Genomic DNA, 20,707 nt, shown 5'->3' on the forward strand with positions numbered 1-20,707 from the left:
GGAACCAGGCAACGTTGCCTAGCTCCGGGGACTCATTTGGCGGTTGTACACTCTTGTTTCCGGCTACTTCCGCCAAACCGCAGATCTGACAACAGCGATGTGCTACAGCCGCCGTTTCAGTTAACCGCTGCGAACCCCGACAGACCATTTGGAACGCAGCTGCGCGCGTGTGACTGTTGTGAAACAGCCGTGACGTCACCCCGCTCCTGCCCGTGCCTGACTTGCAGCAGGCAGACAGACATGGCGGACAAGACGCCGAAGGAGTCCGATGCTCCCTTTGCAACGAGGATAGACCCGACCAAAGAGGGTCTTTCTCCGGAGCAGCTGCACTACATCAGACAGGTGGAGCGTGAGCAATGGAAGAAGAAAACGAAGATGCTGCGGGGGCGAAATGCCATCACGGGGTTCGCCATCGGAGCACTTGTTCTGGGGATCTGTATCCTTGCCAAGCGCACTAATGTTAGCACAAGGTGAACTATGTAACATTAGCTTAGCACGCTACAGGCACTGTAGTCATTTTACCTTGAGTTTGATAACTGCGTGTTTATCTAAATATTAATTAATGCTATCGCTAGTTTGTTATTTAGACAGTATATTCTTTTCAACAGACTGATTGGTTTCATTCATTTAATGCTAACATGATAGTTAGCTTTCAGAGCAGTGTGCAGTGTATTAGCAAAATAAACCACTAACGTCAAGCCTTAAGTACTCTTCATGCTATGTTGCATTCAACTTTAATTAACTATACAGTTAAAATGTTTTGAAGGTAGTTTAGCTAAGGGGAAGATGACCTGCTTGATGTGTTCGCGGGATTTCGGACAAACCTGCTTCCTGTCCGCAAAGTGTCTATGAGGTCAAATGTTTTGAAACTTGGAAGATAGTTAATCATTGAATTCATTGAATGGAGGCCAAGTTTCCAATGAAAAGTTACAAGATACAGGAACAAATACTTATCTATATAAATCATCTGCCTGACATGCTGCTTGCTCTAATGCCTGTTGTATTTTACAGCGGCATCATGCAAAAGTTTGGGCACCACTGACTGGTCAAAATGTCAAGCCAGTGGAAGATGAAATGATCTCCAGAAAAGCATACAGTTACAGATGACACTTTCATTTTACATTTTAAACAATATATAGACATACGTTTTATTTTATTTTCAAAAGGGCACATCAAAGGTTTGGGCCCCCTGCATAGTTAGTAGCTAGTAGCCCCTCCTTTGGAAACTATCACAGCTTGTAAATAGTAAATATCTTGTCTGAGAAGTTATCTGAGAGCTCGAGTCTCCTGGGTTTCCCATTCGTTTGCAGGCTGCTGCTTTGTTTCCCTTTTTCACTCTAAAACTGTAGGAAAAAAAAGAATGTACTGATATTGCTTAAATATTGCAAAAGAGTGTTTCACGGTTAACTTCATGCCTTTTGGAGACCAGTGGTGTCCAAACTTTTGCATGATGCCACTGTATATTGTTTCTACATATTTGCCTTGACTCCTTTTGTTTTTAGATGGCTACACATTTTATTCAGTTTCCCAGGAAAAGGTCATGGATGAACTGGATGAGGAGGCCAGACGTGCAAGAGCACAGGGACCAAACACCGGTGCCAACTAAGACGTCATTGTTGGGACTGCATTTCTTGTCCAGCACTTACCCCTAACAAGAAGGGACTTATGTGGACACACTGGTGATGATGCCACTGATTCATATTCCATGGACTGGCAGCTGTTTGTTTTTTCATGCAGAGACAGCGCCTGGACTTTTTGTGTTTTTGTCTTGATACCGAGGGGTGATTGATTGATTGTGTGTTTCTGCTGCTGACTCTAAAAAAAAAATAGATGTGTCTTAATTTTGAAAATGCTTGCCTGTCAGTGGAAAGGACTAAACACTGACCTCGACATGACCTTACCTGTACACGCTAGCCAAAATGCCCAGGTTAAAAAGTAATTTTACAGCCATTACCATCTCACTCAGATCATGTGATAGGGAATATGCTAAATATTTAGTCAGCAAGTGATGTGAAATCTACAGTGGCCTTTAACAGCAAAAGGACGCCGGCGACACTGCTGAAAATACATAAAACATGTTATTTATGTTGAAAATGTAACAACTTGTTAAATAAAAATCTATCATATTTGATTTTTTTTTACTACAACTATGTGCAACGGTGCAATAAGGATGATTTTCCAAGCGGTGGTATTTACAGTTGCATTTATTTTTGTCAAAATTTGATTTACAGAGTCTGATCTAGCCACCAAAACTTGAGAGTAAAAATATAAAATAAGACATTGTAAGGGAAAGGCACAGATTCAGCATGGCAGGACAGCAGCTTCAGAAAGCAATACAATTATATATTTACATTCAAAATTTAGAAATATCTTTGAATATATATTACGAATCTTACAGGAGTTCATCTGCCAGAAAATTCAGTGTGTTGTGAATAGTTTTTTGTCTGTTTTTCTTTCATATAAGGCAACAGCTACAGATTCACAGCTTGAACTGATTTCTCCATATCCCACAATACACTGATTATTTTCAAATTGTGGGAGGGTAGATCATCATTACTGTGATCCAATATGAAATATTGTGATCAAAAACATAAAACCGGAGAATATCCTCTACCTCTCTCATGGAAAAATAACAGGAAAAAATAATCGGCTCTTCCTCGAGTGAGCACAGTTTTGTTCACAAACGTGTTAAATGAGAGTTAAAGTAGAATTTGCTAAAGTGCACAAGGTGCTTGATCTATGGAACAAGCAACAAAATATGATTTTTGCTTGAGCAAGAATTAAGGTTACTGAAATATTTAGTTTACTCTTAACTTGTAAACAAGATCTATAAAAGCCCTCTACTATATACACATGTACAGACAAACGACAGGAAAAGCCAGTAGTCTAAAAACCTAGGTGGATTGTTCACATCTACGTAATCAATATCAAGAAATACTTACTTAGTTTTCTCATTTAAAGCCAGCTATAGTATTTGAATGTTGACATGTTCTCTACGCTTCTGCAGCTTTTAACAGTTTGAAAAACTTCTTTTTTTCTTTCCTGCTGAAACAAACTACACACGCCAACATTTATAACTGTTGTACAACGTTTCTTCTTCCTGATGCTGATGTGAAACAATATCTTAATCTTCACTACATCTGAAAATGTCAGGACTGCGGTCAAACCTCTCCAGGCTGAGTCTAGCTGTAGAGAATGCAGGTGATTTTTTTTTTCAGGTGTTAAAAACAAGAAAAACCACTAAAAGGAACCGGAGACGTACTACAACAAGAAAATGTTTCATAATACAAAGTTGAATAAATCAAACGGACTAGTCTCGCTTGGATGGCGGCATTAAATCAGAGCTCCACTAAAAAAAAAAGAAAAAAAAGAGTGTATTCACTGTGCAGTCAGCAGGTGCTGAGACATTATTAACAAACTACAGCAAAATAAGTTGTGAGATCATCCAAAGTGTTGTCGTCTGTGCACAACAACAACTGTCAAGAGTCAGAGCTTGGCTGCGGTTCACATTACTGTGCTCGGGTTGATCAGCGGCAGTGAGTCGGACAAACAGGAAAAAAAAAAAAAAAAACGGCAATTGTAGTCATTCTAGGTCAAAATCATGCAAAGTGCTGCTGATTGTGACTCAAAAGGTCGCAACTCTGCAGCACTTTGTGCATCGTTTGACTGCGTTAATGCAAAAACAACAACAACAAAAAAGCTTTAAAACAAAATGTAGCATTTAGCAGAGGTGCCGAGCTGAAGCTGGTTACTTCTTCTCAACCATTGGGTCTGATAGTTTATTTACAAGAGAGTTTTTTTTAAAAACATGAGCCAGACCGGTAACATATTCTGAGCTTTAGATTCACTAAATTCAGAGACAACGGGTTGACAGCTGGATGTTACAGTTCCTGTGTAAATCCAGCTGTGTTTTTGGTGACGCAGTTTCTGTACAGTTGAGGTAAATGACCACTGGATGAACCTTGTGACCACTTGTGGGAGTGAAGCAGTTTTTTTTGTTTTGTTTTGTTGTGTTTTGTTTTGCTGATCAGTGTGCCAGTGAAAAGTGTTTTAAGTGATCCTCCTTCAGGACGGGTTTGACCACTGCAGTCACACTCCAGATGAGGTAGTCCAGATACACAGCGATTCTTGGCTGAGCATTTCTCACTGGAAAAAAAAAACACAAAGTAAGATTGATAACATTTTTTGTTAAGTTAAAGGGATAGTTCAACATTTTGGCAAACTGGCCCGTTGCAATAATCCCTGTAGTTTTAGGAGTAGGTTCGTTACCTTTAATTGTTGATGCAAGCTATTTTTAGAACAGCGGAGCAGAGCCGCGAGCTGCTCAGAGCTATGCTACGGAGGCTCATGGGATTTTTGTATCCCATGAGCCTCCGTAGCATAGCGTATCCAAAATAGCTTGCACCAACAATTAAAGGTAATGAACCTATTATGGCAATGGGCCAATTTGCCAAAAATGTTGAACTATCCCTTTAAACAATGGAAATAATAATCTGATAATGCACTGAACTCACACTCACCATTCTACTAATGTCAGTGGCAAAGGTGACCCCTTTGCTGGGTTTGTCCTGGGAGCCGCTGCTGCTGCCTCCGAGGGAGTTTCTCCTAATGATACCTGAGAAAACAAACACACAAACACAACATAAATACAATGTTGTCACACACACACACACACACACACACACACACACACACACACACACACTATGATTTGTTTTAAAAAAAACTGGATCTTCTAATCTTCTTTACCCTGGAGTGGCAGCATGTCCAAGCGCTGCAGGCTGTTCCTGCGGGACGACGGGAAGCCGCTCCCCTTGGAGAGGCGGCGCTGTCGACTGGACAGCATAGCAGCCGGGGAGACGATGCCCGGAGGAGGAACCTTCCCCATCTTCTCATAGAGCTCCTCGATCTCTCTCTTCTGGGCAGCCTGCAGGGCCTGCACCTCGGTCAGATGCCTGATGAAGGACGACAAGTAACAATTAAGCAATGACTTTGATAAAGGAATTTGAAACTGGGCTGTTGTAGGTCTTGGAAATCCTCTCAGACTTGTTAAGTTGCAGAAACAAAAGTCCTATTTTTTTTTTTTCATTACAAATACAGAGTGCAGTGTTGTGTTGCCCTAAAACAGTATAACCAATGAAATATAATTGTGAAAGTGATTTAAAGATCCAGGGTGTAATATTTGTCAAGGTTTATTTGCAAAATCTGAATATACTACCAATGAATATATTTTTAGAAGTGTATAATCGCTATAAAATAGGATCTGTTTGGTTTTCACAGCCTTATAATTCTTCTTTTATATACAGTACATATGGCAAGGGTCTTGCTTAGAGAGTGTTCATAAATAAACAATAGAATTATTTAATAGATAAACAATAGAATTATTTAATAGATAAATAATAGAATCAGAAAGCTAGATGTCACTGTTTCCCCTCATTTTACACACTGGACCTTTAAGAGTGATTTTGAGTTTCTATTTATGGCGCATGATGAGTTCACAACTGTATTTTGGCCGTCGTCCCCGGTGTCACTTACTTCTCTCTGAGTTCCTGAAGCTCTTCCAGCATTTCTTCGTCATCGCTGTCTGAGTCATCGCTGCTCAGGTAGGGGCCGTTGCGGTTGTAAGTCATCATCCATAAGTTGTGGAGGGCGTTGCCGTACTGGGGGCTGCCCACCGCCCCGTCCCACAGCCTCCCCTCCATCTCAGCAGCCGTCACCGAGAGCCCGCTGTCCGCAGACGTCCCCAGCAGGCTGAGGCTGTACGCCCTCCTCCGGCTCCTCTTCCTCGTCCTCTGTCGCTCCCCGACGACCTCTCCCTCGTCCTCTTCATCCTCATCTTCCTCCTCCTCTCCCTTGTCCAGCTGCTGCTGCTGCTGCTGCTGCTGCTGCTGCTGCTGCTGCTCGAGGCTGCCCACCTCCTGGAGGAGCCCCGCTGACCCTCTGTGGGGGTGCGGGTGAGGAGGAGACATGGTGAGCGAGGTTCCCAGGCTGGTCTCAGACTCCTCCTGCTCCTCTGTGCTGCTCTCCGTCGGGGTGCTGCCGCCGTCCTCGGGCTGCAGCGCGGCGGCGGGCGCAGCGCATACGGGCACAGCCGGCGCAGGGATGCCTATACTGGGCGTCACCTGGAAGCGCCCGACGGTCACCGGTGCCGACTGGACTTCTGTGAAACAGAGGAAGAAATGGTGTTTTTACCCTGATTCAGGGCCGTTGTATAGGGGAGAAAGGTGATGATAATTCTAGGGGCCCAGCGCCCAGTGGGGCCCACAAAAAAACCCAGTCTAATCTTTGTATGACTGAATTATTCTGCTTAGACCCTGACTAGTACTCATAGTAATGCTGCATTAGCATCAAAACAAAGTAGGCTAAATAAAAAATGATGATACATACGTAGTCTAAGAAAAAATTGTGGAAAAGTCAGGGGCCCACTTTAGTATTCTTTCAGGGGCCCCAGAATTCCTAGCAACGGCCCTGCCCTGATTAGATCCTTTAAAGATAAAAAATATATATAAAATACTCAATCAACTCTACATTTTCCCTCAGAAAAACGTTGTATTGTTAACATTTGTGCTACTACTTACTTCTAGACTCCATGAATAACAAGTTTTAACATCTGGGCAGCTGATTTATATGAGTGACAGCCAATCACTAACTGAGCAGCAGTGGTTGTTCCTTAATCTGATCAGAGGTGGTTGATCATTAGGACAAAGCCCCATTCATTCCTGACTGATATGGTTTGATTATAATCCAATCATGTGTTTCTTGGCTACAGTGTTAAGAGGTGTCACTGTTGTGTCTTATTTCCTTAAATGGTAATCTCCCAGTGTATAGGTGGATATCCCCTATAGAGCTTTAATCACAGCAGAGATCATATCTTATAATTGTGAGTCTATCTGATGTATGAGAAGTGCACAAACAGTCACATCTGCAGGCCATGTTTAGGCTTTAAACTCCTGCAGTGCCTCAGTTTGCCCACCGAGTGTCCTTCTCACAGTAAACACACACACACACACACACACAGCGCCTGGGCCTGTGCCCGCTGAAACAGAGGGACTCTGTTAAATGTGGGCTCCTTGAGGAGGGTATAAATACTGACAGGTGTGGATGTGGGGAGGAGAGGCCTGTAACGAGCCAGGCCCCGCGCTGATTGGCCGACGTCTGAGGGGAGGGTCGCTATCATCATCACACCTACGTTTGTGTTCGTTTTGAATGGAACATTACATCCAGACGGTTACGCAACGCCTCCCGGGGCACCGCCAACAGATGACAATGTCACCAAGGATACGATGGAGAGAGAGCGACTGAAAACAAACTCAAAAGGCAAATTGTCCGTAACCGGGACATTAGGCCGTATTTAGAGCTAATATACTGTATCATAAAAAAAGGTGGCAGAGGAGAAACACTTGTAACTTTTGGCTGTGGATGCATTCGCGTGTGTGTGGGTCTGTTTGGGGTGCAAACATAAACATCATACACGATGGCATTTCCCAGCTCCTGGGCTGTAAACACACTTCACATCAGGTGTTTATGATCCAGACGCGCAGGAGGAGAAACATGTGATCATGCAAAATACATTTTAAAAAAAGGAAAAAAAAGAAAAGTCTTACCAGATTGAGTGGAGGGAGCTGCTTTTGGTTTTGGGGTACTGGCGTTCATCTCAGCTACAGCAGGGAGCAGTTGGGTGTTGAAGGAGGATAACTAGACAGAAAGAATAAATATCATTAGATTTAGTGCTGCAGCAGATCGAGTACTGACCCACATGTTGCCTCATAAATGTCCTAAGACTCAGTGTTTCGGCTATCGCTCACGTCCGACCATAAAACTTCACTGGCCTCATTCTATCGCACGTGAAATGATCCCAGTGAAGTTTAACACAGTGCAGCAGCGGTCGGATTTTAAATATTGCTAAAAGTGGGAGCTCGTACTGAACCAAGAGTTACTGCATCTCAAATTTATAATAATAATTATGGTAATTTTTGAATGAGTGAAGGAACTTTCTTTTTATATAACTTCAAATATCATTCACTTTAAAGATATTCAGTTTATAGAAAGTTGAAATGTTTGCAAATGTAAAGATGTAAACAATAAATAGTTGCAATTGCTAATTCATTTAATAATTTTCGTGTCGCACTCATTTGCATAAATAGATCACAAAGATTTGGCAGATATATAATATCAAGGAAAAGGTTAACTGATTTCAGTATACAGTAGATTCATTACACACAGACTAAAATATTTCATTACGTCTTTATTCTTTTTAATTGTAATTATTATGGCTTACATTTAATGAAAATCCAAAATTCAGGATCTCAAAAAATTTGAATATTGTAGAAAAGGTTCGCTACTGTAATCTAATGGTGTCACACTCTAATCAGCTAATTAACCCAACACCTGCACAGGTTTCCTGAGCCTTCAATAATCTCTTTAGTGGGTTCAGTAGGCGACACCTTCACGGGGAAGACAGCTGACCTGACAGTTGTATTTTTAATTCACTGAGATTAGGTCACAAATTACAGCTAATGGAGAGACACTGACACAGAGTAACCTGTGCACATTGAATGGGTGGAGCGTCGTCTACTTAAGCTTCCAGAATGAACTGTCTGTAAGATTTTTGATGAAGGCCCAGTATTATTAAAGGTGATGGTTTGGAAGAGCAGTGTTGCGGGAACTTCTTTGGAGTGACACCTTCCTACGTACCTGCATTTAACCTTTTGGATGTGCAAGTAACTAAATAATTAAATTCACTGAGCTCAACGAAATGGTTTTTTGTTCCTTGGATGGAACAGATTCGCCTTAGCAGATCTATGCCAATGCACCAAACTATTATGAGAAAGCATGGAAGCCATTTTTGGATTTATGAGATATGACCAGTATATGAATCAGGCTGCTATGTGGTATCAAGGTTTTCATCCTCCTCTCAGTGTTTTCCTTTGGTCTTTGTTTTGTTTTGTTTTGTTTTGTTATTTATTCATACCCCTGACAGTATCATGACAGGAAGCACTGGACTACTTTGGCTATTGTATATATATCTTCATATAGCCTCTGTCTTTCTTTTTATAACTTCAATTACTTCATTTAACAATGTCAGGTGCTGTATACCCATTTTGTATGTATGTTTTGGTAACCCTGTAATTTACAGTCTGCTAATTACGTGATAATGTCAAGAAACAGCCAAGAAATAGCAATTATTTGTGTCATAATGTCGAGAAATAGCCTAGAAATAACAGTCAATTTCATAGTAATGTGGAGAAATATAGCCAAGAAATAACAATTGATTCCATAGAAATAAACCAGAAACGGTCATTTGCAAGGACTTGGTGGAGAAAAATTCTGGCCTTTCCCAAAAAATTCAAAGCATGAAAAGCATGTGCAATCTTTTGCCTTTATGAAAAACATTACTATGATATTTCTTGACATTACTACGCAATTAATTATTATTTCTAGGCTATTTCTTGACATTAGGGGTAATTAGCAGTCTGTAAATTGTGTTTTTTCTATTTTTTGTGAAAAAGTTAAAATAAAACATAAATAAAAAATCACTGTGATGCAGCTGTCCTCCCTGAGATTATATTAGGAGACGACTCACAGTGCTTTCAGGGCTCTCTGGAGGTGACGGAGAAAGATCTGACGAGGAGTTTGAACTGGAGACCTGTGGTTTGGGATGAGCCGGCGCTGGAGCCTGCGCCGAATACGGGGTCCCATAACTGTGGAGACCGAGACCGTCCTCCTGGTTGTGGTAGAGGGGGGGGCTGGAGGGTCCGACCTGCTGCAGGGGCGGCGGCTCCTGAGGGGCCAGCGGAGGAGTGGAGGGCAGCGAGGGCGGAGAGACGGGATGGGACCAGCCGGGATGAGGGAACGCCGCTCCGTGATCCATCTGAGGCGTGTTGTCTGGGCTGTGGTAGATGTTGTTGTTGTTGTTCTGTGCTGGCATGCCCACGGTGGGGTAGGGGACCTCTACAGGGGGGCTTTGGTACTGCTGCGGGTAGCTGTAGCCGCCGGACTGTGGGGCCGCCATGTGTGTGGGTAAATGGGGGTGATAGCCCGGGAAGGAGGGCATCCCCTGGCTGGCAGGAGGGATGAAAGACTGCGCCATGCTCATTGCCATGGAGATGACGTTAGCCAAGGAAAACAGGGGCTGCGAGTGCGGGGGCCACATGTTGGGATGCTGAGGGGTGGGCGGGGACAGGGTGAGGCTCTCGCTGCTGTTCCCGGGGCTCGGGGTCTCGTTCAGGGCGTTGGGGGAGCCGGGGGCCGGGGAGGAGACGGACGGGAAGGTGGGGTTACTGGCTACACGTGTGAGGGGAGGGTGGACCCCCGCCGGCTTCGGGGAACCCGGAGAGCCTGGGTACGGGAACGGGAAGTGAGTGTGGCCCATGTAGGGGAGGTTGTAGTGCTGGTGGTGCTGGTGCTGCTGGTGGTGGTGGTGGTGGTGGGGCAGCAGGGAGGCAGGGTGGTGCTGGTAGTGGAGAGGAGACCCTGCAAGACAAAGACAAGGTGCGACAAGTTTTACAATGTTTTATTAATGTACACTGTCCCTTTTCAAATAAACTAAAATGAAAAAATGAAAAGAAGAGAAAAAGTTAGTTACCCTTTAATTTACAGGCCGCTAATTACGTGATAATGTCAAGAAATAACAAGTAATTGCATCGTAATGTCTAGAAATAGCCAATTTCATAGGTATGTGGAGAAATACAACCAAGAAATAACAACTGATTGCCTAGAAATAGCCCAGGAATAATTGATTGTAATTGACAATTGCAAGGACTTGGTGGAGAAAAATTCTGGCCTTTCCCAAAAGATTCAAAGCATGAAAAGCAAACAAACAATTAATTGCGCAATAATTCCAAGAATGCCTTTGAATTTTTTGGGAAAGGCCAGAATTTTTCTCCACCAAGTCCTTGCAATTGTCAATTACAATCAATTATTTCTTCTGGGCTATTTCTACGCAATCAATTGTTATTTCTTGGCTGTATTTCTCCACATTACTATGAAATTGACTGTTATTTCTAGGCTATTTCTAGACATAATGACCCAATTAATTGTTATTTCTTGGCTATTTCTTGACATTATCACCTAATTAGCGGCCTGTCAATTAAAGGGTTACCAAAAAGTTTCCTAACGTCGTCTGAGTTGTCCATCAAAACTGAAAAAAAGTCAAACTTAACAGCTCCGACCCCCCTCCTTTAGCCTGAGTGCAGCGCTGGACTGATTTGACCCGGGGAGACAAGTTAGATCACTCATTCCTCCTCTATCCCCCTTTTCCTTCAACCCCCTGCCAAGACACACGCCACATGGAGCATAAATCTTTCCCCGTCCTTTTCAAATAATGGGTTTCCATGGTGAACAAAGACGTTTCCTTCAAAGCTTGTATCCGACTATAATTGCATTTGTAAGCCGCAGCACTTGCACACAAGGCTTACATGGCTGTGAGGGATTCGGCATCAATAGAGCGAGTGAGGCTTTTTTCCTCATGACGCTTTACAGGAGTTTAAATGAAACACACGTGTGTAAGTGTGTGTGTGTGTGTGTGTGTGTACTGTACACAACTTTTTTTTCTTCTTTTTTTTGTCAGGCCTGATTGTGAGATTAAAGTCGTCTGGATTTCGACATCACATCACATCACTCCTTTGGGAATAATTTAAGGATGCCAAATAATATCTCAGCTCCATCCATTGATTTGACATTTACCTCAACAGTGGCTCCACAGTTTTAAACCACACCTCCTGTCGCTGATGATGCAAACCAGCCTCTACTTTTTTTTTTCCATGCTGACGGAAACATAGGTTAAGCAACACTCTATAAGGGTGGCGGGCGGCCAAGAGGCGTTGCGAAAGCGACCATGCAGCAGCAGCAGCAGCAGCGGTGGTGGTGGACATCCAGCAGAGCGAGCAAGGAGGAGGACACAGGACAAGAGGGGGATGAGGATGTTCAGATGGCCGCAGAGGCAGGAACTGGGGGGGCGTATGGAGGATATGTGCTCTTGTAATTCACCCTCAGACCCTCCTGTGGGGAAGGAGACTTTGAAGGGGGGGGGAGAATTTCTTGGAAATTCTGTAGGAGTTTGTGCTGGCAAACAGATGTTGTGCCGAGTCGACTATCGCAGGAGAACAAGCTGACAGTTTACAGCGACAGCATTCACAGCTCCCTAAAAGCCAGAAAAGCGCCCCTTCAGGTGAGGTAATTACCCAAGAGGCCCGGCTGCAAAAAAGGGCAGAGACAGACGGAGGCTTTGAGGTGTGGGGATGGCGGATGGCGCCATGCGAATGTCAGAACAATACCAGAACCGGGCCGTGAGGAGGGGAGGGGGCGGTTTTTATGAGGTAGCTGAGCTTGTGCTTTTTTTTTTTTGACTTATTCTCCGCCAGAGGACTGTAAGAATTTTTCAGTGCGCTGCTGAAACAGTAAACAATGCTCGGCCTCTTCACGTAGGGACCGGAGGGGAGAGGAGGAGAGGGGAGAGGAGGGGTGGCGGGGCTATTTACCTGGGGCGTTGTGGAAAGACTGTGAGCGTATTAGAGGTCGCCCAGATGAAGTAATGTCTGCACTGAAGACGTCTCCATTTGGGCACAGGGGAGAGCCACGTACCCCTACGCCCGGGTTAGCCACACTGAAGTCTGAGACAAGACACACACATCATGCATGAGTAGATGCCCGTGCACATACATCTGCAAACATGCAAATGCAACAAGCATGCATAGTAAAACAAATAATGCAACACACAGATGCAAGTCAGTCTGGGCATGCTGTGCAAAAGACAGTCTTTATGCAGTTCAGCTAAGTTAAGACGTTAATGACATGAATTTCTTAATCAAAGCATCTGAGGCGTTCATTCACTTTTAGATTCATATCCATCCTCAATCTCTTAATTAGCCAGTTTCCCACTAATGGGTGAAATAGGTCAATCAGACCAGACATGACGGAGCTTACCGGGCAGAGAAGAGGACGAGTGTGTTCGGGGCAGGGTGTGACTGTGCAGGTTCGGCTGTAAAAAAAAAAAAGAAAGCACAGAGGTTAAAAGTCAGTCTCCACCTCTATTCATTATTGACAAATATATAAAATGTTCTTTTATAGCTTGTTAGAAACTGGACTGGAGTGTACTGTATTCATATAAATGTGGCACTGCTTCAGTATTTAAACTGGGCTTTTCAATTCATCCATTCACTCACAACTTGGAGTTCGCTATCTTGCCCGAGGACACTGGATCAAACCACCGACACAAGTCATGATGATTAATAATTTCAGTCTGTTTTGGCTCCGAAAATCGGTTTTCTGCTTCAAAAAATTTGTCGTCTCTCTTTAGCCAAAGCTGAACTGCCCATGTGGTGTCTGTTGGGTAATTCTCTCAGACTAGACAATGCTCCTCCAAAAACCACACTAGATATTATGCAGCTGTTTCGACAGGCTGATTGGTAAAACCTCATCCATGTAATGAATCTTTTTAAGCGAGACACTAAAGCGCTGGATGTTTCAGACGTCAGGTGACACCGGGAACACACCATAACGACCGTATACAATAATAATATATCACTTGTAAGTGTAGCACAACATGCATTAAAGTGGACTTCTCTCCTCTGGTAGTGCTAACACGGCCGTAAAGATTTTATTGTGAAGTTGTGAAGAGCTGTTTCCACAATAAATACCGTGTTATTAACCACTTAATATAACTAACTATTATTGCTTCGCTGTGTATTTATACAAGGTTGTTTTATGGAAAAGTCTTATCGGGATAACTGGCCCGCTCGAATCGAGGCACGTAAACAGGATTTTTCTCAGCTGAGCTTTTCTATCAGAGGCTCTAGGATCGACAGTGAAGGTCTCGTTCTCTTACTGTTGGTCTCTCCCACCGTTTCTTTGAGTCTTTTGGTCCAGACTCAAATATCTCAACAACTATTAGATGGATTGACGTGAAATTGTTTGGTTCCCAGAGGATAAACCCTAATAGCCGCTGTGATCCTCCGACTTCAATCTGGCATCACCAGGACAGGACGAGACTTATCCTGGTAAAACATCCTCTCATCCATGGATTGAAAAGGGGGGAACAAAATAACATTCAGATGTTTTTGGCAATGAAGTTAAATGATTAAAACTTTACCTCAACTTTTCATCTAATCTTTATCCCTCCAATAATTGGAAAACTAATTAATTTGCTACTAATTATCAAACCTGGCGAACATCAGCGTGTTACCATTGTTATTGTTTTGCTTAGCGCTGTGTGTGCATTGCTTCGTTTCCACGGATTCAACCACCATGTGTACACAGTGTCTCTTCCCAGTGATCTCAGAATAGCAGCCTATACCTGAGGAGCACAGCACAGCGCGGCCCGGACAGAGATAGATCGATCGATGAGTCTCTGGGCTTGTGGGTTTTATTCCTGACTTAACTGGCTCGGTCTGGTTGGTTTTTTTTTTGGTTTTGTTTTGTTTTTTTCGGCAGGACTGTGCCGGCAAAAAGAGAGGGGAGGGGGAGGATGGAAGTGGTCCATGCAGTGTTTTTAATCAAGTGCTGGAGTTGATCCAGGAGAGATTTGTCCACCGAGTGGTTCGGGGTAATTACGCAGCCAGAGGGGGTCGGAAACGTGGTGAACAAGGTAGATAGTTTAAAGGTGGAGGTTGGTTCTTCTACATGAAACAGCAGCACATTGTTCTAGTTCCTCCTCCTCCTCCTTCTCCTCATCATGACTTACAAATATGGGAGATTATTTTCACTCGAGGGCACAAGCAGATTTGTCCTGGAACATGTACTGGAAGAACATACTACACGTTTTTCCCCCCCTCGCCTCAGCAGCAGACAAACAGTATCTGATGATTAGGCATTAGGTCATATCATGTACAGGAAAAGCACTGCCCCTCTTTTTTTTCTCTTTTTTTTATTCTTGGAAGTCTTCATTTCACAGCTTCACAGAGACTTGATTCAGAAAGGCTCAATAAATCCAAACACAAATGATTTTACCCGTTCATTGTTGGGCAGATATGCTGGAAAGTTCATTATGGTGTAAGAACTGGAAAAGGCTTGCTGGTTGTGGGAACAAATAAATGAGAAAAAAAAAGAAGCATGGGGTGTGTTTCCACAAATCACAGGTTATTTTTTTATGACACTGGTGCTTTTAGTAACATTATGTACCGAATGAAAGCACTACGTCCTCTTTTAGGTGGCTTTTAGGACACTTAACCTTCCATCGTGAAGGGCGAGTCTCAGGAGGGACAGCGAGGGAAGCACTCAAGTCAAGGTTTCTTTTTCTTTTTTTTTACTCTGCAGCTCCATTTGCACTAGATTTATGACTCTGCCTTATGTAAGCACAGCTAGATACACTATAGCTGAGGTAATTGACGACAATCAGACAGTAAAAAAAGACGCTTTCAGTCACCGTTGGTGCTTTGTTTCTCAGCTAACAAGATGTAGATGTATTTGAGTTTGAGCTTGAGTGGAGCAGGTGTTGTGGTGCGGCTGACCTGTGAGGAAGACAATGAGTTGACCCCGCTGTGGAAAGCCGGCTGGGTGAGTCGGTGCAGGCTGCTGTGGACCGGCTGCTCTTTGGCCATCAGAGCCTCGGCCCGTTTGATGATGTCGCCCATGCGGTGGATGAAGCCCTCCTTCTCCGACGGCAGGATGAACTCGTTGTGCACCTGCAGGACACAGAGGACGACAAAACACGACACAGGAGACATTATTTAATAGTTATATTTACAATATCACAATCTGAAGACACCTGTTAAGAGTAAAATCTAAGTAAAAGTAGAAAGGTTTCATCTGTAAAATTAGATAGATAGATAGATAGATAGATAGATAGATGGATGAATGGATGGATGGATGGATGGATGGATGGATGGATGGATGGATGGATGATGGATGGATGGATGGATGGATGGATGGATGGATGGATGGATGGATGGATAGATAGATAGATAGATAGATAGATAGATAGATAGATAGATAGATAGATAGATAGATAGATAGATAGATAGATAGATAGATAGATAGATAGATAGATAGATAGATAGATAGATAGATATCTACTACTATACTAATACAATATTAATACTAACATGGAGGCAGACTTCTACTGTCTTTTTTTTCCTTTCATGTATTAGAAGTTCGTCATTGTGTTCTTCTATATAAAAGCTGCAAAGTAACTAATAACAAAAGCTGTAAAAACAAGTAGCAGAAAATAGGAAGTAAAAGTACTTTAAAGCTGTAGTACTCAGACACAGTAGTTGAGTAAATGTAATTTTCCACCCCTGTAAAAGGAGAATACAGTATGTGCTGCCTCTAAACACACTAAATGTACTTGTTTGTCTATTTGTGTGCTTGTCTCACTAAACCACCACCACCACCACCACCACCTCACTTCAGCCAATAATTATTCATTGCACATAAATAATTTCATATAAATCCAGAGTTGAGCAGAGAGGAGGTTTTGAGTTTTGCATATTCATTTGCAGTCGCTGTGAATTGTGGGTCGGGGCGTGGTGACAGTTTCCTGTCAGCAAGGCATAATTCACCTCATTTAAGAGAGAACCACAGGGGCTGTTGTGATGCCAAGCAACCCCCCACCCCCTCCCCACCCCCCGCTGTGCCAGGACGGGGTAAACAAAAGCGCACAGTGTTTTAAGAGTCGGGGAAAACAGTACATTCAGTGAACACACATACACACACAAACAAAAAAATGCTGGTGAACACGCTGCCTCATCACGCCTTCAACACACACACACAGAGGCATGTTGTATGTACACTCCACACCTCCGTTCACTCCTGCCTCTAATGAAGCTTAAAGACAATAACATTGGGAGGAGGAGGGGATGGGGTGGTGGTGGTGGTGGTGGGGGCTGTTCACCTGCGTCACTCACTTCTCACTAAGTCAGATACAATATCAGCCAGAGTTTGCATCAACAAACAAAACCAAAACAAAAAAAGAAAACGTTGTTAACTAGAGGCAGGATAAATCATGTATATGTTAAGATACAGGAAGCTGCTGCCAGACTTATCAGCTGACTGAGTGACTGCACTTCTTCATTGTTAAGCCCTTTAACATCCCCGCCGTCAATTTATTTTATTTCATCATATCATGATTTTGCTTGTTTGTTTACTTGTTATTTTTATGATATGTTTCATCATCTTTTCATCATCTTTTCTAATTTTTTGAAATAGTGAAGCTATAATATTGGAGTTGATATTAAGCCAATGCAATTATAACAACAGGAAGGGGCAGGGACCATAAGTTTTTCTTCATCCTGCTCCTTTTCATTTATGGTGACTATGTGTACATTAAGTAAATATGTGCAACCATGTGAAGTATGTAAACCATGAATGGAATAATAGATATTCTGTATCAGCTTCCTTCAGCTCTTTGGGATCTCCTGTGTGATGATGTGTAATATGAAATAAAGTGATTAACCCAATGGTGAATCTGTAAGAATCACCATCGCTGCCATCTTCTGCTTCGTTTAAAGTTAAACGTGTGATGTTTGGGAGAGAGAAACGCTGTATTTCTGCTCTTTAAAATGAAATGTTTAAATACTAATCAATAGAATAGAAACTTCAACGTTTGCTCAGGCTTTCTGCTGCTCCAGTGCTACATCCTGTCACTGTCCCTTGTGACAAACAAAGGTTATGTAGGTTCATCTGGGATGTATAAGGGGTTCAAACTTCTGTCATCTCAACAATACTTTGATTCTCCATTGCACCCAAGTTAGGGGATAAATCAAGTCTAGATTGACAATGTTCCTCCGAAACCTGAGTCTAATCTTAGATTATACTGTATCAGAATTATATCTAAAAACAAACAAAAAGGTCATTATAGCTTGATCTTTACCTGGTCTAAAGTCAAAGGAATAAATAACAGGAAACAAAGACCTCTCTATTCTTTCAACCCGACTCAAGTGTTTTATTATCGACCCTCTGATTAGGAGCTGTTGATCACCGCTTGGCCCCGGTGGGCGACTCAGCACTTGTTAGTGACGCACCATGACAGCAGCGATATCGTCAGGGTTATCTCCGTCCAGGTCAAACTTGAAGGTCACCATCTTGTCATTGTGCGTCTGCAGCTGACACTCCACCACGCGGTCCACTTTATCAGAGAGCTGCAGAGAGAGAGAGAGGGAGGGAGGAGATCACAGGATCAATGGTAGCGACAGGAGTGTGTTTACTCTCTGAGCGCAGTCAAACACGGGAGGAACAATGTGTTTGCTATGTTAACATGTGCGTGTGTGCATGTGTGTGTGAGTCTACTGTAACATGCAAGTTGTGTTTTGTGTGTTTGCACATGTGTATGCACATGTGGGTTGAGCGTGATGTGTTTGCCTCTGTCTGCAGTCCAAACACACCCATTAAAACACCACAGTGTCCTGAGCAGGGCAGAAATGCAACAACACGGCCACTGATAGTGTTACATAATCAGGGCGGAGTCTCACCACATGCAATAAATTAAATTAAATTAAATTAAATTAAACTCCCTCCATTAATTCAATTTATTAATCCAGCTGACTGATTGATTGATTTGTTTATGTGTATATACAGCTCTGGGAAACATTAAGAGACACATTAAAAATGATCAGTTTCTTTGGTTTTGTGTGATTGAGTAAAATTAACATTTTTGTTTTATTCTATGAACTACTAACAACATTTCTCCCAAATTTGAAATAAAAACATTGTCATTTAAAAGCGTTTATTGGCAGAAAATGGCAAAAAGTTCCAAAAGTTGTTTTCAGACCTCGAATAATAATAATAATGCAAAAGAAAACAAGTTCATTATCAGTTTTAAATAACACAACACTAATTCTTTAACTTAAGAAGAGTTCAGAAATCAACATTGGTCAAATAGAGTGGTTTTTATAATCTTCATTTGGTTCAGGTGATCACCTAATCACTGCCTCATTAAGTAGAGTGAGATGTGATGTAGAGAAGCCGATTCATTAAGAAAATTAAAGGTCTCTAAATTTTTTCCAGAGCTGTATCCAAGTGAACAAAACTTATTTTCTATTTTTTAATTTTTTAATTTCTCGTACCCCTGTGATGCGCAGCCTGGAGCGCGCCCTCCTCCTGAACAGCTTTGCGGCGGTCCGCCTTGCAGCCGTCTTCTCGTTCTTCTCTGATAGGCCCTCGTAGCCGTCACTCAAGCCTGACGTCACATCGGAGGCGTAGCTGCGATGACAGATCCCACTGGTTAGAGAATGAGCCACAGAAACTTCCCTTTTTACAGTCAATTAATCATCCACAACATCAGTGTACAGCAAAAGGGAATTGAACATCGATCATGGCCACTTAACTCGGCCTCACACATAATAATAAACAGCACTTATGAAATGTCAAATAGAGGCTTGATGTGCTACAGTGGCATAAACAGTGGAGTTAAAACAATGCGGGCCTGTTCAGAGTCTATACGAAGCTGGTGTTCGTCCAGAGGAAGCGTCGTCGACTCGCGACCACGTGACCTGTGGTATTTATACAATGAAGGAGGTTTAGGTTTCAGAGAAATGGAAGAACATTCAGGTTTTCTTTCTTTCTTTCTCTTATTTATAAAAAGCTTTGGTTCAGCTAATTGCGTCTCCTGGGTCTTTTTGGATGGCTGTGGTCACAGACTCCCCTCCGTCCACCTCCCCAAACATTTACAGGCCTACTGGTTGGCCGGCGTCCACCAGCGTCTCTATTTAAAAACCTCCACTTCTCGGGTAACATTAGGTCAAAGCAAAGCCCAAAGTCTTCACCTTTAAGTACAGACACATTGAAAATAAATAAATAAATAAAAGTGAGGTGGATCATTTGTTTTTGATGCTAAAAAAGGATTCTTGAATTTCTGCTCATTAGTTAATCAAGAGCTTTTCTTATTAAGGAGAATTAAGCGACTCAGGTCTGTGTTTTGGGTCCTAACGTGGAGCGTGCCAAAGCTGTTATGAAACATGACGCTCAGCTAGATTTGACATTTATCTCAATCCGCCACGGACAAGACGGATTAAGCATCCGTCATGGGGGACAAACTACAGACGAATTCACTGTGCAATCACATAAAAGACTTTTTTAAAAGTGAACTAACAATTACTGTATAAAGTGAATGTTTTTTTTTAGGGCAAACTGAATTGTTATTAATCAATTCAAAAATAAACCGTTAAAACTATGAACTATGAAAACAACAATTAGTTGTAGCTCAGATGAAAATCCCTCAACACACAAACACACACGACACGTCACGCCGAGAATAAAGCCACACGCTTCCCAATATCCCACCAACATGGAAAACAGGGCCCCCGACAAGATCAGAGGCCGAGTCGCACAGAAACCTGCGAGGGTCCGCTCTGCCTCGCAGCAATAAAAACACAAGAGGAGCCTGTCGATCGCCTCTGGCTTGTTGTCACAGCCACACAGATGTGGAGGAGGAAGAGGAGGAGGAGGAGGAGGAGGAGGAGGAGAGAAGACCGGACATCTCTACCAGATTCACATTGATTTTCAGGTTTCCAGCTTAAATACAGAGGGAACTATTGAACCCTGCTATTCCAACAACAACAACAACAACAACAGAGTGAGTGAGGAAGGATGAGGAGCTTTACCTGTCCACAGGGGAGTTGAAGCCACTCGGGGGTCCTGAGTTTCCATGTTCAAAGTTGGTGGAAACTGCAATACTCTAGAAATAGAAATGAATAGAAGTGGAAAAGGTAAAAAAACAAAAAAAACATTGAGTAATTAATTAATTTTTCGTTTGAAGAAGGAATCCATTACATCA

At 42.7% G+C, this 20,707-nt stretch overlaps 2 protein-coding genes across 5 annotated transcripts in view; one reads left to right on the top strand and one right to left on the bottom strand.

Moving 5' to 3' along the window:
- Window positions 1-112: 112 nt before the first annotated feature.
- coa3a (cytochrome C oxidase assembly factor 3a) lies at window positions 113-2,610 on the top strand. Its single transcript, XM_085761428.1, has 2 exons — window positions 113-436; window positions 1,503-2,610. The coding sequence occupies exons 1-2, from the start codon at window positions 241-243 to the stop codon at window positions 1,604-1,606; spliced, it is 300 nt and encodes a 99-aa protein (XP_085617554.1). The 5' UTR covers window positions 113-240; the 3' UTR covers window positions 1,607-2,610.
- The window catches only part of wnk4a (WNK lysine deficient protein kinase 4a), a 51,616-nt gene continuing 33,095 nt past the window's right edge, over window positions 2,187-20,707 (bottom strand). For 2 of the 4 annotated variants that reach the window (XM_085761420.1, XM_085761421.1), the window contains exons 10-21: window positions 20,535-20,608; window positions 18,999-19,134; window positions 17,958-18,074; window positions 15,447-15,620; window positions 12,925-12,979; window positions 12,480-12,611; window positions 9,584-10,473; window positions 7,605-7,695; window positions 5,536-6,160; window positions 4,750-4,955; window positions 4,521-4,615; window positions 2,187-4,146 (exon numbers count right to left, since the gene is read on the bottom strand). In XM_085761420.1, the coding sequence (XP_085617546.1) occupies window positions 4,144-4,146; window positions 4,521-4,615; window positions 4,750-4,955; window positions 5,536-6,160; window positions 7,605-7,695; window positions 9,584-10,473; window positions 12,480-12,611; window positions 12,925-12,979; window positions 15,447-15,620; window positions 17,958-18,074; window positions 18,999-19,134; window positions 20,535-20,608 (2,598 nt within the window). In that variant the 3' untranslated portion in view covers window positions 2,187-4,143. The remainder of the gene's footprint in view (window positions 4,147-4,520; window positions 4,616-4,749; window positions 4,956-5,535; window positions 6,161-7,604; window positions 7,696-9,583; window positions 10,474-12,479; window positions 12,612-12,924; window positions 12,980-15,446; window positions 15,621-17,957; window positions 18,075-18,998; window positions 19,135-20,534; window positions 20,609-20,707) is intronic. The other 2 variants (XM_085761424.1, XM_085761423.1) reach the window with 1 other exon arrangement.

The sequence above is a fragment of the Trachurus japonicus genome, chromosome 19, assembly GCF_045865225.1.
Source record: "Trachurus japonicus isolate A0001 chromosome 19, Traja_1.0".
Classification (NCBI taxonomy): Eukaryota; Metazoa; Chordata; class Actinopteri; order Carangiformes; family Carangidae; genus Trachurus; species Trachurus japonicus.